Source organism: Tamandua tetradactyla, chromosome 26, assembly GCF_023851605.1.
Source record: "Tamandua tetradactyla isolate mTamTet1 chromosome 26, mTamTet1.pri, whole genome shotgun sequence".
NCBI lineage: Eukaryota > Metazoa > Chordata > Mammalia > Pilosa > Myrmecophagidae > Tamandua > Tamandua tetradactyla.
Genome location: NC_135352.1, coordinates 36,870,409 through 36,886,359, shown reverse-complemented (window position 1 = coordinate 36,886,359; position 15,951 = coordinate 36,870,409). Strand labels below are relative to the sequence as shown.

The window sequence follows — 15,951 nt, the reverse complement described above, 5'->3', positions numbered from 1 at the left end:
TTGTTGTGTTTTGAATTAATGTTCAAATTTGTCAGTCTGGCATTCAAGTCTTCTACAATCTGTCCTTGGTCTATATATCCAATTTAGTTTCTGTTTAGTTTACTAGGCTGCTCAAAGCAGAAACCATGAAATGGGTTGGCTTTTAACAATGGGAATTTTAAGCTTACAGTTTTGAGGCTGAGAAAAATGTCCAAATCAAGGCATAATCAAGGTGATGCTTTCTTCCTGGCAGCCAGTGATCCTTGACTCCTCTTCCATATAGCAAGACACATGGCATCATCTGCTGATTTCTTCCTTCTCTTCTAGGTTTTGTTGCTTCCAGCCTCTTCCTTCCACGTCTCTTTCTCTCTCACTCTCGCTCTCTCTCTCACTCCTCATCCCATTTATAAAGGACCACAATAAGAGGATTAAGGTCCTCACTGGGCCATACCTTAACTGAAGAAACCTCCTCAGATGGTCCTACTTACAACAGGTTTACACCCACAGGAATGGATTAGCTTTAAGAATACGATTTCCTAAGGTATATACAGTTCTAGACCACCACAGCTTCTATTACACTTAAACGTTTGTTAAATCTGTACATGACATGTATTCTTTCCATGGAAATTTATTCAAAAATATCATTGTCTATGAATTTTTTTGAGCATCTATTATGTGCAAGGCTTTGTTCTGGGAACTAAAGGAGAAAGAAAAATGTTCAAACATGATCTTGACCCCTCGTGATGTAAAGTGTCATTTATAGCTGCTTTTTGAAAAATATTTTCAAATTGAAGTCCTCAAGGTGCTACATCCATAACATGCTCCATTGCAGCAACTTCCTCAGGTGGCTTCATACTTAAAACACTTTAGATATCCCTAGCAACAACATATTTGATGGGAAGGCCTCTTTAGTTTATCATCTTTTTACACAGCTCAGCTGTCTATGCACACAGGATTATTTGAGGTATCGCCTCATAAAATGTTTCACAATTCTCTTTTTATGGCTTGCATGTCATAGGAGAATAATTATTTTCAGATAAGAAGATTGAAACTTTGCCCTTTTCTAGAGCCCTTCCTACCCTTTAGAAACATATCTATGCATGCCTTCCCCAATAGACCACTCCCTGTTTATCCTGTATATCCAAGTATCACACTGAATATTCCTGAAAAGTGATATCTTAGGCCCCAAAGAAAATTTCAATAATCCAAAGAATAGAAATAATATAAACGGTATGTTCTGCCTACATGAAATAAAAACATATTAAACAATAAAAAAAAACCTGATACCCTCACTACACTTATACAGGTATACTATTAAACCACTCCTTAGACAAGGGAGAAATACAAAATTTAAACACAACATATCAGAAACTTCATAATACAGCTAAAACAGTTAACAATAGAATTAAAATTGAAATATGTCAAATACTCAATTCCCAAATCTAGTAAACCAAACTAGTGGAGTTTAAAAAAATTGATAATGTTATCGGAAAAAATAATGAATTAGAAAACAAAGAACAGTAAAATAAATTAGTAAATGTAAAAGCTAGCTCTTTGAAAAGATTTAATAATGGAAACAAATTTAACTAAGATAATGAAGGAAAAAGGGAGAAAGCACAAATATACATAATTAGAATTAATTAATAACTATTAAAACAGAAGAACAGGGCCGTGCAATAGTGGCAGGCAGAATTATTGCCTGTCATGCCAGAGACCTGGGTTTGATTCCTGTGGTCTGCCCATGTAAAACAAACAAACAAACAAACAAACAAAAAACTCAGAAGAACAGGGTAATACTACGAACTTTTTAAAGATCAAATAATCCCAATGCTACTTAAACTATTCCAGCACATAGAAAAATAAGGAAAACTTATTAATTAGTCATTTGTATAATTTTGCAACCAAAAATGAAAACCACAGATCAATTTCGATATGAATACTGATGACAAAAACCTAAATAATGTATTAGCAAAGAGAACTCAAGAGTGTATTAAAAAATAATTCATCACTACCCAGTGGAGTTTATTCCAGGAATGCATAATAATTCAATTTTAGGGAACCCATTTCTATAACCCATCATATTAATACAGCTAGGGAGAAAAATCATATGATCGCCTCCAAAGGTAAAGAAAATGCACTTGAAAATAATTCAACACTCATTCATGGTTTTTTTAAAAGCTTAATAAAATAGGATATTTCCTAAATATCAATATGAAATATATATCGCCTAATGATATACACATATGCACATTTACACACACATACACACACACACAGCTCTCCATCCCAAAGCCAGCATCTCACTCGATGGAGAAATGAAAGGTATGTTTCTGCAAAGGTCAGGAAGAAGACAAGGATACCAGGTGCCATCATCACTATAACAGTATCAATTTTTTTAAACTCCACTAGTTTGGTTTACTAGATTTGGGGATTGAGTATATGACATATTTTAATTTTAATTTTATTGTTAACTGTTTTAGCTGTATTCTGAAGTTTCTGATATGTTGTGTTTAAACTTTGTCTAAGGACTGGTTTAATAGTATAAACAAGAGAAAACAATTAGAAGTATAATAATTGGGAAGGAAAAGGTAAAGTCTTCACTAATGGAGACGATATAATTAAATATCTGGAAAATCCAAAGAAAAATTAGGAAAAGAAAATACAATAGACAAAGAGAATCCCCTATCCCATCTCTAACCTGCCTCATTTGTAGGTCTACCTTTTTTTTTTGTCACTCCCAGTTACTCAAGTTCTAAACCATGGTGTCATAACAATAATATTAGTTTCATTTGTGCCTTAACAATCCACTTTCACTCTATATTTTGCAGATTCCACTCCTACCTAAGGAATTGCCAAATCATAGATTCTGTCTCAAAAATGTCCTTCTCATCAGTCTTTCTTTTTCCAATGTCACTATCACCATCCTCAGTCACTTACCTTCCACATAGAACTTATAATTGGCTGCCAGTTTAGTGAATCTACTCTTGTCTAATACATCAAATCCTGTGATATAAAGCTTCAACTTCTTAGCCTAGTTTTCCACAATAAGCCCCTGAAAACTTTCTAGCCTTATTTGCCTAATCCTATGCACACACTCTTTAGCTGGACCAGACTAACAGGGTATTGCTTAGACATAACTATACTTGGAAGTTCAATATCTTTTGCAAAATTCTTCCTGGATATCAGTACCTGTAGCAATAAGCACCCTTCCTCTAAGTCAGTCGGTAAGAATAACAGCTGATATGAATTACAGAGGCACTGTGTTAAATCTTCTACATGGACTGCCTTTGTCCCACATCAACTTTGAAACCCAAGGCGTTCTCTATCTTTCCTTGGTATTTATCATTTCACATTTCTGTTTTTATCTTATTAATTTGACTAGATTATAAACTTCATAAGGCTTGCAAGTAATTCGTACACATCTCTGTATCTCTTACAGCACCATAAGTGCTGCCTAGAAGATAGAAAGATGTTTTAAACTCAACTAAAGATCCCCCCCCTAGGTTTATAATTTTCCCATTTTTCATAGTTGGCTCTATTCGGGCAGGGACTTGGTCACTTGAATGCTGCATCCTCAAGGTCTAGAACTATACCTGGCACACTGTACGCACTTCGTTATAATCTTAACTGCATTGCCATATGAAAATTAATCAAATGATAACAGATGTTGAAAAGAAGCAGGGGCTCAACCAGAGACAACAGGAGCCAATGTCAGTGTTAGATCATCATGTTGTGGTTTGCAATTATGATATTCTAGGCCAGGTGTTCTCAACCTCTTTTGATTTCTGGATGCACAATTTAACAAAAATAATTTTAGCAGATTACTAGACTCTCTGAATCCCATTTTTATAATTACAAAAATTCCCAGCTGTGAAAAGAACAAAGGTGTTGACAGCGTGTATATCTAAGTCAGGGATTGGCGCCTTCTGAATACTACAAGCCCTTCAGGGTACTGGGAATTTACTAATTAATTCCACTATTTATTGCTAGCTTGTTTAGTTTAAATTATTATACACTCTGCTATATAGCAATTCTATAGCCATTAAGAACCCAGTGAGGTTATTTATTCTTTTGTTAATCGGAAATCCCCGTTAAAATGCAAATATTTAGAACTGACAATATCAACCTTTTTCTTTGAAAGCAGCTTTAGCTGTCAGTACAGGGCAAAGTATTTCTAGGGCTGGAACTAACGTTGGAGGTGGAAAGTAAAGGCTGAAGGCTGATGCACAGGCCTGCTTTTCGGGACCCGGGTGTCCCCTTTCCCTCCCTCTCTTCTCACCCCTCCCCCCCCCCACAGGAAAGCATAAACCCCCAATTTAACCATGTTTGACAAAGGGAAAGAGGCGTTTTTGTAAAGTGTTGCTTCCAAATACAACACACGACAGACTCTGAACCATCTTCCTTTGCTTCCGGCTTTAATTGGAAATTAACGGAACATAACCAAGAAGCCGCAATTCCGAAGCACCTGGCAGCAGAACTAAAACAGAGCGGTCGACCAGTACCCCTTTTCTCCAAGCCCGGGGATGGGCGAGGGTGAGAACCAACGGGAGGGCGGGCCTTCCGTGACCAAGCCCCGCCCCTCCCCTGCTCAGCGCTGATTGGTGGAGGCGAGAGGCGCGCGAGAAGGGGCGGATCGGCAGCCGGGTTTGCCCGTTTAGGCGCGGTCCCGCCCGCCCGGTGGGTGAGTCCCGCGAGGCGGGTGCGCGCGCGCTCCCGACGGCGGAGCGGGCAGGAGGCGGGGCCGCGGCGGCGCGCGCTCTCGGACCACGCGCGGCGCCGGCGGGCACGGATCTCCCGGAGCGCGGCCGGGGCCGGAACGGGAGGGAACCCGGGTGTGCGAGGAGGGCCGGGGCTCGCGGGAGACGGGCGCGATGAACACGGTGCTCTCGCGGGCGAACTCGCTGTTCGCCTTCTCGCTGAGCGTGATGGCGGCGCTCACCTTCGGCTGCTTCATCACCACCGCCTTCAAGGACCGGAGCGTCCCGGTGCGGCTGCACGTCTCGCGGATCATGCTGTGAGTGCCGCCGAGGCCCGGCCGGCCGGGAGGGGGCCCCTGGCCGCGCGGGGGTGGGCGCCGTCCTTCCCCCCTCAGCCGGGGCGCTCGCCCTCCGCCGCCCCGTCCCGGACTGGCTCCCGGGTCGGACCGGAGCGCGTCCCTCAGGCCGGCGCCGCCGCTTCCTCCGCGGTGCGCTCTCGCCCCCGCCGGCCCCGGCCAATGAGGGAGCACCACGACCGCAGAGCCGGCCGGGGAGGCGCGCGAGGCCGCTGGGCGCCCGGGGCCGGGGAGGCGCGCTGGGGGCTGCCGGGCGCGGAGGAGCCCGGCCGACGGCTCCACGCCTCAGCGCTGCGAATGCCCGGGCGTGGCCGGGTTCGAGGTTTCCCTCAGGCTCTGCCTCTCCGCTCTCGGCGGGCTGCGAAGGCGCCCCGGCAGCTCGGAAGTGGGCGAGACGTGCCGTTCGGCTGCGCTCAGTTCCGCGTCCTAGCGGGAGAGGGCTGGGTGGGTGGGTGGTTTTCGTTGTTTTTTTTTTTAAGTTTGAATAAATCTGGGAAAAGGCCGCACACACGAATATAGAATTTCGTAATGTCAGTGTCATTTCGCTCCTGTTCTTTTTTTTTTACTTTTGATACTTTTCTTTCTTCTTCAGTCCCCCCTTTTTTTCCCCCTGCTGTTCACTTCCTTCTATTCGAGCCCATCTTCTAGCAGGTTCTTCAGCCTTCTCTCGCTTTTATTTCTTAACGAGAAGCCCGTTTTCTTGCAACTACCCCGTTCCCCCACCCCCTCTTTCCCCCCCTGTATTGCAGTTGGTTAAACACGGTTCCCAGAGCCGTGGCAGCGCTGCCCCTCGTCGCGCACTGCGAGCTCCCAGCGAATGCCAGCTGCTCGTGTTTTGGGCAGGGTTCTTGCTATTTGGAACCTTAATTTCATCTTGTTTAAAGTGGATGTACTACCTAACTCACGGGCTAGTTACGAACATTGAGATAATTGTGAAAAATCCTTAGTGGGCCGGCTGCTGCGCAGTAAGCAGCCGATAAATAGGGTTGTTAAACATTTTCTTTTCATTTTCCACACCACATTGTATATATATGGAGCTTTATTCTACCCATCCTACCAGATTGCTTTACATCAAGTATTTACGGTTTATTTTTCTTTTAAAGCAGTTTTTATCTCCCCTGGGTCTTGAAAAGCATTCTCTTGAAGTGTATGGAAGAGACCTATTTTTATATTGGGTTACAGTGTTTACCTTATTTTCACGAAGCTTGTAGGTTTCCTTGATTTTTTTTTTATATGTTTCTTCATAGGATTGCTGCTATACATGTGCACATGACTAAATACTGTCTTTCACTTTAAGGATTTATGGGCTTGTGAATTTTTAATATTGTTATGCTTGAAAGGTGGTAAAATGTTTATCTTTACTCCTAGAAAAAACGTAGAAGACTTCACTGGACCTAGAGAACGAAGTGATCTGGGTTTCATTACGTTTGATATAACTGCTGATATCCTTTAAGAAAATATTTCATTGCCATTTCTATAGTTATTTAATGAGACCAATGTTTAGTGATTTTGAGGATATTATGACTATTCTACTGAACCTACCACGCCTTGAATATTTCTGTGCCTATTTTATTACTCAAGTCATTTAATGCCTCTTTGATCACACCTTAGGAAAACTTCTTTGTAGATTCATGAGTTAGTATTTACATTTTTGAAGGAATCATTAAATTGATCCAGAATTACAAAAAAGAGTTTGAAAGTGGGTTTTGGAAAGAAAAAATAGATTATTTGGATTGAAGATGTAAAAATGTTACCAGGGCTCAGTCTATCTAGAAAGAATATTTCATGTACACTCCTAAAGAACATATCCGTATTTTATGGTAGCACAGAGAAACATGCTGAAAAGGTGAATTGCATCTGTTGTGCTTTGGAAGGCCATTAACAGAATGATTATTGGCAAACCGTATCAGCAGTTTGCCATTATAGTTCTTTTTATAAAGACTTGTATAATATGGGTCAGGTAAATGTGAGCAGGTAAAATAGTTACTTCAAAACAGATGATTTAAATATTTTTTCTTTATCTTGAATTTCTCCCTTTTGACAACTGATCATTTTGGCCAATATAATTTTCTTTTAGGGTCTTAGATTAATATTTTGCCGGTGGTAGCCTGATCTCACCTACCTTTTTAAGACCCTGGAGGTTAAGGAGACTGGATCAGGTCTGAATGGTTGAAGCAGTTTATGTACCTCTTTGCTACCATAGAGATATTTTTAACTTGATTTTTTAGAAATGAATTATAAGTAGATCAGAAATTGGTTCCATAGGCAGTTTTTCAGGAAATAAAGTGTGCTATCAGAAAACTCATATACTAAACTTTGTATGTCTGCTTTTGAGTCTTTATAATTTTTTTTTTTTTAATGTACTCTAGGTAACGGGGAATTTGGGTCTATGTGAAAATAGTAACTTTTTGTACCTGGTGAATGTAAGTCAAATTTCCTGATATCTCATCTATATATATTCTGTCTCATCATTTATAGTTTATTTAGATCTTAATGCCGCTGCTAAAACAAATTGTACCTGTGCTTGTAGAGAACTGTCTAAACCTCTAAATTCCAGGCCAGTGATTCTTACTGGCTACAGCTATCTAAAAATTGGTTGTAATGTGTTGCTGTCAGTAAGTAAATGCATATAATAAAATTACAACAATTCGCTTGTAAGCTAAAAAGCCAAATATTAACTCAGTTCACTTCTCAATAGTGGCACCATTCTTCTGGTTAATTCTGGTGGGATTTTTTCTCCTGGGGAAGCGAAACGTGGCCAAGTTTGTATTCAGTTGCATGTCCTTACCAAAGGGCTTCATGTATTGAAACATTTTGACATAAGTTTTTATGACCGAAATCAGCATGTAGAATTTTTTTATTATATGTGGTTTAATTATTTGAGCCTTGATTAGGTTTGCATATTGGTAAATTTAAATTGTAAGATTGGGTATACTTTAGATCTCCAGGAGAAATCCCATATGTTTTAAATATTAAGTTCTCTTTCCTTTAGACTCAATGCGTTGGTCTTACAGCTTCTTTTATTCTCCTGATATTATAGGAAATGAAATGTTGTCTTTCTTTGTCATTTTCTTATGTGCAGTATTTCAGGTAGTAATGCTTGAAGGAACAGAAGAGAATATTAATAATATCAAGCTGATATTTGTTTGGATTTGGAATGGTTTGTATCTTATATTTTCTTCTAGAGACTTTTATTAAATTAGTTTATTCCCTTTAATTAACATACAATAAGCGACTTAGTATGTTTGGGGGCCACCTCTCCTTTTTCTGTTTAGTATTAGTATTGCTATGGATAATTAATCCAAGTTCTGTTCAAAGTTGTTCCCTGCTTTATGATTTATATGTTCCTTAATTTGTTTACATCTCGAGAATATATTTGATTGGAATGTTAAGCAGTTGTTTCTTTATTTATCAGCAGAATATTCAACAAAAACTAATGTAAGTATATATGTTTAGAAGAAGTGTTTCTTTTTTTTTTTTTGCATGGGTAGGCACCAGGAATCGAACCTGGGTCTGTGCCATGGCAGGCGAGAACTCTGCTTGCTGAGCCACTGTGACCCGCCCTGTTTAGAACTGTTTTAATAGCTATTCAAAATCTCATTCTGTATGAAAGAATGTAAATTTTGTATACTCAAAATTTTTATCAGGCCTGAGAAGCCTGGTAAAAATCATGAGCCCTTGGAGAGATTGCTCTAATAAAAAAAGTTTATCTGTTTTTCTGTCTGTTATATAGTTTGCTCGTATTGTGGTCTCCAGAATAGGGTGTATGCAGGGTAATCCATAGGCATATAAGGAAAAAACCTTCAGACTTTCTATATATAGGTTTTTTAATTTAAAAACAAAAGGGAAAAAAGTTAAACCTTACCGTTACTTGCTGTATAGACTTACATTAATGCTTGGCTTATTCCCTATGACACGGGTACATGCCTCCTACTACATGTAAATATTCTGGAGAAGAAAGGGAATTCTGTAGATAAGAGGTTGATCTACCTTCATTCATTCATTCACTTTCAACATTTTGCAAAGAATTGCAATATTAAGTAAATTATTTGATCAAGTTTTAAATAAACTCTTGATCACTAAATAGACAGATGGCAGCAGAAGATTCCTGCAAAGAAATTGCTGATTGAAGGTAATGCTAATAGTTCAAGCACATGCAAACAACAGGAAAACTGCAGAATTGACGCTTCTGTTCCGCTTTTGAGTTGCTCAGTCATATGAAAAGATTATAAAAACAAAAAGACAACCCAGAAGATCTGATAAGAAGTTGGCTGAGAAAATTCAACATTAGTCAAGAAGACTATTTGAAATACAAACTTGCATTCATTGCATTAATGATGATATTAATTAATGATAATAGGTATATAAGTAAATACCTTATACTATATACATAATTTATAAATAAAGATAAGTATTTTGGTTTATGCTTAAAATATTTTCTCATCAAAAATCCTCAGAGACCTCAACAATAAAAAGACAACTGAATTAAAAAATGAGCAAAAGACTTGAATAGACAGTTCTCCAAAGAGGATATATACACCTGGCTAAAATACTCATGAAAAGATGATAAGATCACTAGCTATTAGGGAAATACAAATTTAAACCACATTGAGATACATTTCACACCTACTAGAATGGCTGTTATTAAAAAAAAATAGAAAACCACAGGTGTCGGAGAGGATGTGGAGAAATAGGAACTCTTATTCATTGCTTTTGGCAATGTAAAATGGTGAAGCAGCTGTGGGAGACAGTTTGAACAGTTCCTCAGGAGGCTAAATATAGAATTATTATATGACTTCACAGTCCCTCTACTAAGTGTGTGTGTGTGTAGACCACACACCTAGAAGAATTGAAAGCGGGGACTTGAAAAGATATTTGCCACCAAATATTCATGGTGGCATCATTCACAATTGCCAAAAGATAGAAGCAACCCAAGTTGTCTATCAGCCAATGAATGGTTAAACGAAATGTATATATGGATGATGGAGTATTTATTATTGAACTGTAAAAAGGAATGAAGTTCCGAGATATACAACAACATGAATGAAGCTTGAAGGCATGCTGAGTGAAATAAGCCAGACACCAAAGGACAAATACTATGATCTCACTAATATGAACTAATTATTGTAAGCAAACTCATAGAGTTAAAATCTAGAATAATAGGTTACCAGGGGATAGAATGGGGTAGAGAATGGGGAGCGATGATTAATTTGTACAGAATTTCTATAGAAGTTGATTGTAAAGTTTAGATGAAACATTCTTGGGAGTGTAATTAACAGCACTGAATTATATATGTGAATGTAATTAAAAGAGGAAAATAAAAACTTAGATAATAATAATCACAAAACCCTCAGAGACCACTTCCAGTGGAAAGATCAGAAAGGATATTGCTGAACATAGTTGCCTAGGAAATAGCAACTTCAGCTTTAGGACATTTTAAGCTAAAATAGCCTTTCTGCACAGCTAGGATTAGAGAGATAGATGGCAAGTATTTGAATCCATACAGTGTCTGACTTGTGTTTAAAACTCATTATCCAGAGATTTAATCAAAAGCTGTGAAGATTACTGTTTTTTGAGTCATCTCAGATTATTTTAATATCCTCAAAAATAGATGTGTATGTTTTAATACATGGAATTAGCTGGTTTTGGTAGTCTTTGTAAGCCATATATCTACCAGTAATCAATGTCTACTGAGAAAATGCTTTCCTTTGTGATGAGGTTGTATGGGATTCACCATTTTAAGTACTGAAAATAGTCTTTTTAATAATAAATTATATTTATGATTAGAACTATAAGTTTTATGATTAAAAGCTATTAAACTATTAGATGAAAACCTATTAAAACTTACTAGTTTATGATTAAAACTATTAGTCCAGTCTGATTTATATCTTTTTTGTAGGTAGGGTGCTAGTTGAGCTATTTTTATAAATATTGCTAAAATGGAAATCTTAGGTCCTACTTTAGTATCTGTTATTTAATTGTCTTTGTTTTTGATGCTTTCTACTGTTGAGTTACTAGTTGCTTTTTTTGAACTGAGATAGGAAATATTAAACATCGTAATCTCATTGGAGATAACTTTCTAGAATGTAGATACTTTAGAACAGATAACACAAATGAACTGACCTTATTTGCCTAACTTAGGAAGGCTTGGAGGCAGATATAAATGTGCCATTTAAAATATATTTAAAAAGCATAAACATAGTATTTTACTCTTTATGTGATGTCACAGTCTGTGTACTAAAATTCTAAATACATAATTGTTGCTAAGAGTATAAAGTGAATACTTCTGATAGGTGAATCAAAATGTGAATGTGAAATATGTGATAATAAAGTGTACTTACATGTTGATTTTCTCTGTGTTACGCTTATGCTTGTCATCAGTGTAGTCAGGAGGTAGTTTGTGGTTAAAGTTGGGTCTTTGTTCTGCCTTTTATTTGAACTGTATTCATTTTCAAGAGATAAATTAATTTCTTTTATCTATTTAATGGTTTAATTCATTAGCTCGAATTTTTAGCACTTAAAATTATTATACATTTGATTTGAACATGTATTTTATGTTTGGTATTTGTTAGGCACTAATAATACTGGAAAGAATAAGGTTTTCTATTTTTTTTTTGTATACTGTGTGGTAGGTATCACATTTCATTCTTTTCCATGTGAATATCCTGTTCTTACAGCACCATTTGTTGATTTTTTTTTTTTTTTTGGAGTCCATGGGTCTGGAATCGAACTGGGTCTTCTGCACAGCAGGTGTGAATTCTACCACTGAACTACCCATGCACCTCTGGAATGAATAATAAGTTTTGATCTTTGCTCTTGAGACTCAATAAAATGTTTAACATAGAAGCTGAAATAGGAGTAACAATTGTAACACACATATTGTATAAGTCTGAAAAATTATCCAGATAAATTTGTCACCTTCTTTGTCAGGTATACCTAAATTATATTCATAATTCTAGCTTATTCAAGCATGGCTAGTAAGGTAATGCAATTTGGAATTTCACAGATTATTCCTTTGCTGAATGAATATATCTACATAAAAAATCATTTCATTTTGGTGTATCTTTGACTCCCATCTTGATGTTCTCCCATCTTGATGTTTCTGTTTAATGTTAGAAAGAAGCTTTAAGGAATAGGCTTGAACCCTTCATTAGAAGTAACTGCTCCACATTTCTTTTTAGTTAATGTAGTCAACCATACTCTGAGGTGATTGATCTCACCAACTAATAAGAACAAATTCCTTGGAATTTAGTAGAGATTAAAAATGTGTTTTCTCTCCATTTCATGCCCCTAGCTTTCTCATAATTTTGCATAAATAGACATTCTTTTAATATAAATAGAACATGTCTATAATAGTTCAGCGTCGTGGTTTAAAAAAATTGCACAGTAAAGCATCTAGAATTGTGCCACAATAAAGCAATGATGTTCCTATATATCTAACACTTAAGGGGGAGAAAGGTCTTAACAAGATTTCATGTCTTTAGTGATTCCTTTATAATTTTTTGTTTTGTTTTTCCTTTATAAGGTTAAATCCTTAGGGATTCATGAATTTTCATGAACTAGTCTGGCAGCAGTGACATACATTAACAGTGTGATGGAACAGTGATTCATTAGTTCTCTCTTTTTCCCTGGTGCTACTAAGGTGCACGCTGAGCTGGAGGGGCTCAGGAATTTTACAGAGAAAAGTATATTAAAAGAATACCTACCTCTCAGGGATTTTAATCCTTATGTTTCCCCAAGGCTTCACTTCTTGGAGAACATACAAGTTTAGAACCTTTGTTAAGCTATGAAGTCCTAAGAAGTCAACTATATGCTTGTCAGGACTTTTAATTTGAAGTGATAAGATGCTATTTCTGATGAGTTAACTAATTAATTTTCATTTTGTAGGCTCTGAACCAAGTTGTCCTTTGGGACAAGATTGTTCTGAGAGGTGATAATCCGAAGCTACTGTTGAAAGATATGAAAACAAAATATTTTTTCTTTGATGATGGAAATGGTCTCAAGTAAGCAATTCTTCTACATCTTTTGTTTTTTACAGTTAATGAGATGTGAAGAGGGAGGGAAAGATGCAGTGTATTTCTACCTTAAAGTAAAAATACTAGAGGGTAAAAAAGAAGATTGTGAGAGAAAAAAGATTTTTACAGGTCTGAACTGGAAGATTGGATAGAAAGATTGCCACACAAACTGGGATCTAAGATAAATGCTTGGGTCTCTTGCAGTACGTGAAATGTAGTAGTCAAACTAACAGACGTTAGCTTCTATTCTCAAGTGCATGGGAGCATAGGAATGCCCATATGGGAATAGGGCTGTGATTGTCAAAATAAAGGGCTCCTTTCTGAACTCAGGAGGAGCTTTCCAGGAAAACCATAACAAGAAAGTAGCTCATTGGCCATGGGGTTGATACTGAGGTTGTAGTATTGGTTTTCTTAACTCAGCTTCTCGGAACCTCAGTTTCCTCTGAGGGAATTAGAATAATTTATCTCTCAGGTCATTTTTGGCTCTTATATACCACGAGAAAGCCATCATGACCAAACCTGTTTTTGCAGATGAAAAACTTGAGACCATGAGAGATTTTGATTTGTTCGTATTTGCCCATCTAGATAATGGTAGGATAAGGTTTCAGATTGTCTTCTGATTCCTTTTTTTTTACATTCTCTGTGTTTTACTTATTTAAACTTTTTGCTGATCGTTGTGAGTTTAGTTAGGTCTTTATGAGATACCTGCTTGTTCTTAGATTTTGAATGATAGGAGAAAATAATTATGTTTGCAGAAGAAGATTCCTATTAGGAATAGCTGGTTATAAAGTATTTGCTGTCTCAGTGCTCGGATTAAAATGTTTTCATTGAATTACAAATGTTTCTGCTGAATTCTGTTTATTCTGTCTTTCTACAGAGGAAACAGGAATGTCACCTTAACTCTATCTTGGAACGTTGTACCAAATGCTGGAATTCTACCTCTTGTGACAGGATCAGGACATGTATCTGTCCCATTTCCAGATACATATGAAATAACGAAGAGTTATTAAATTATTCTGAATTTGAAGCAAAATATTTTTATACTTAATGAATTGTATTTCATCTGTCTCTTCCCTTGCATTTCCATTTGCTTTTATTGTTATTTTATTATGCTTTTTAAGTTTTGGTGTTATAAGAATTAACATCAAAAGGCATATTTAAAGGGAAAGGTTAATGGGCTATTTAAACTTAAATTTACAAACGAAGCAAAAACGAAAGGCCACCAAAGTGGAGTATTATAGAATAAGACAACTTCATAATAATAAGGATTTGTAATAAATACATATTTGATTATTCCCTATATTTCCATTATTCTTTATAGAATATAAAGTGAGCAGGAAGAGTGGTTCAAACTTTCAGGTGCCTGTAAAGTTACAGGAACTCAGCATTTTATGCCTTCCATTCATGCAAGTTCAGATTGGATGTGATTTAGAAGCAGACATTCTCTTCTGTCTCTTTTGGGGTGTATCTGACCACTGGAAAAATTAATAAGGTTATTTGTTAGAAGTTCGGTTTACATAATAGCCAAAAGTGACAGAATTTTTTTCTATTAATCTTAGGAATGCCTACAATTCTTTTTCTTAATGATAACTTAGTAACATTCTTCACTTAAAGACTAAATACCTCTTTATATGCTGTAAGTCATTTTAACTCATTTTTAAGTCTCTCAAGTCAATTGTTTGTCTTTCAGTTCTTTCTCTTAAAATGTTCCTTTGTATATGTTTGTGTAACTTTTATCATTGCCATTGAAAGTTGAAAATGTTCGCATGATTTACCCTGAGTCAAGTTTATTCTAGTGAGCATGCCTATTGCTACAGAGTGGTAATTATTTAAAACTTTTTGTAGGTTCACAATTTAATAATTATTGGGGTAATAACAATAACCAATATTTGTGTTCTACTTTTCCATTTACACAGAACTCTCATGTATTTTATTGTATGTGATCCTCAATAATCTAATGAGGTAAATACTGCAAGTGTTATTATCACTATTTGCAGATGAAGAAACTGAAACTCAGAAGTTTAGTGAATTGCTCAACGTCAAATAGCTAGCCAGGAATGGAGCTAAAACTTGAACTCAGATTTCTGACTCTCCAAGTTTATTCTCTATCTATCCTGTACCTCAGATTACAATCTAATCAGATTTCACTTATAATTTTCATTATTTTTTCATTACCCTGGACACCCTTTTCTACCACTCCTTGAGGAGATTTCTCATCCTGTATGGAAGTGACTAATTGTCAAGCTGCCAACAACTTACGTAGAGATAATACCTCATTTTATTCTCTGCATAAGTCCATTTTATTTACATTGAAACTGTAAGAAAATCTACATGTATCTAAAAATAATTTAGAGATTAAATACATAATAATACATGATTGAATGTATGGTCCTGGTTAGCATAATTTTTTTCAGCAGTGGGCAAATAAGTATCCTCAAGGGTAGAACTGCAAATCAGTTAATCTTAAATGTAAGACCAAACACTGTAGTTACACAATCAGCAGTAACCAAAAAGGGCTACTATGTTAGAGCAGTTTAATAGCTAACATTTTGTTATATTTACCTCATATTAAATACATCAGCATTTAATTACAATATTAATTTTAAAAACAATTGTATGTAGTCGTACAGTTCATGTAAAAGATTGTGTGTATGAGTAGGAAGGTCAGTGGTGTGTTATAAATATTAGTCTGAGTTTGCCTCCCAGCTTTTTTATTAAACCTTTCAAGGTCTCAGTTTCTTTATCTTTAAAATGGCATAGTTGGATTAGATAACTTAAGTGGTTATCACACAGTTCTATAAAATTTGTTCTATCTGTTCAGCAAAGACACTGAACAGGATAGTACCTTATTAATGTGAAGACAGGAAGATGATTGAAAGACTAACCCATAACTTATATTGATCT

General features: G+C 36.6%; 1 protein-coding gene across 1 annotated transcript; it reads left to right on the top strand.

Moving 5' to 3' along the window:
• Positions 1-4,738: 4,738 nt before the first annotated feature.
• On the top strand, positions 4,739-14,080 carry SPCS3 (signal peptidase complex subunit 3). Its single transcript, XM_077144460.1, has 5 exons — positions 4,739-4,993; positions 6,401-6,476; positions 8,396-8,470; positions 12,920-13,035; positions 13,925-14,080. The coding sequence occupies exons 1-5, from the start codon at positions 4,851-4,853 to the stop codon at positions 14,055-14,057; spliced, it is 543 nt and encodes a 180-aa protein (XP_077000575.1). The 5' UTR covers positions 4,739-4,850; the 3' UTR covers positions 14,058-14,080.
• The last annotated feature ends 1,871 nt before the right edge of the window (positions 14,081-15,951 follow it).

What these genes read in the sequence shown, in the direction of transcription:
- SPCS3 (XM_077144460.1), top strand. Translation starts at nt 4,851, where the DNA reads ATGAACACGGTGCTCTCGCGGGCGAACTCGCTGTTCGCCTTCTCGCTG. An exon ending in CGTTTGATATAACTGCTGAT is followed by an intron (nt 6,477 to 8,395) that starts ATCCTTTAAGAA and finishes ATTTGTTTACAT; the next exon opens with CTCGAGAATATATTTGATTG. An exon ending in AATATTCAACAAAAACTAAT is followed by an intron (nt 8,471 to 12,919) that starts GTAAGTATATAT and finishes TTCATTTTGTAG; the next exon opens with GCTCTGAACCAAGTTGTCCT.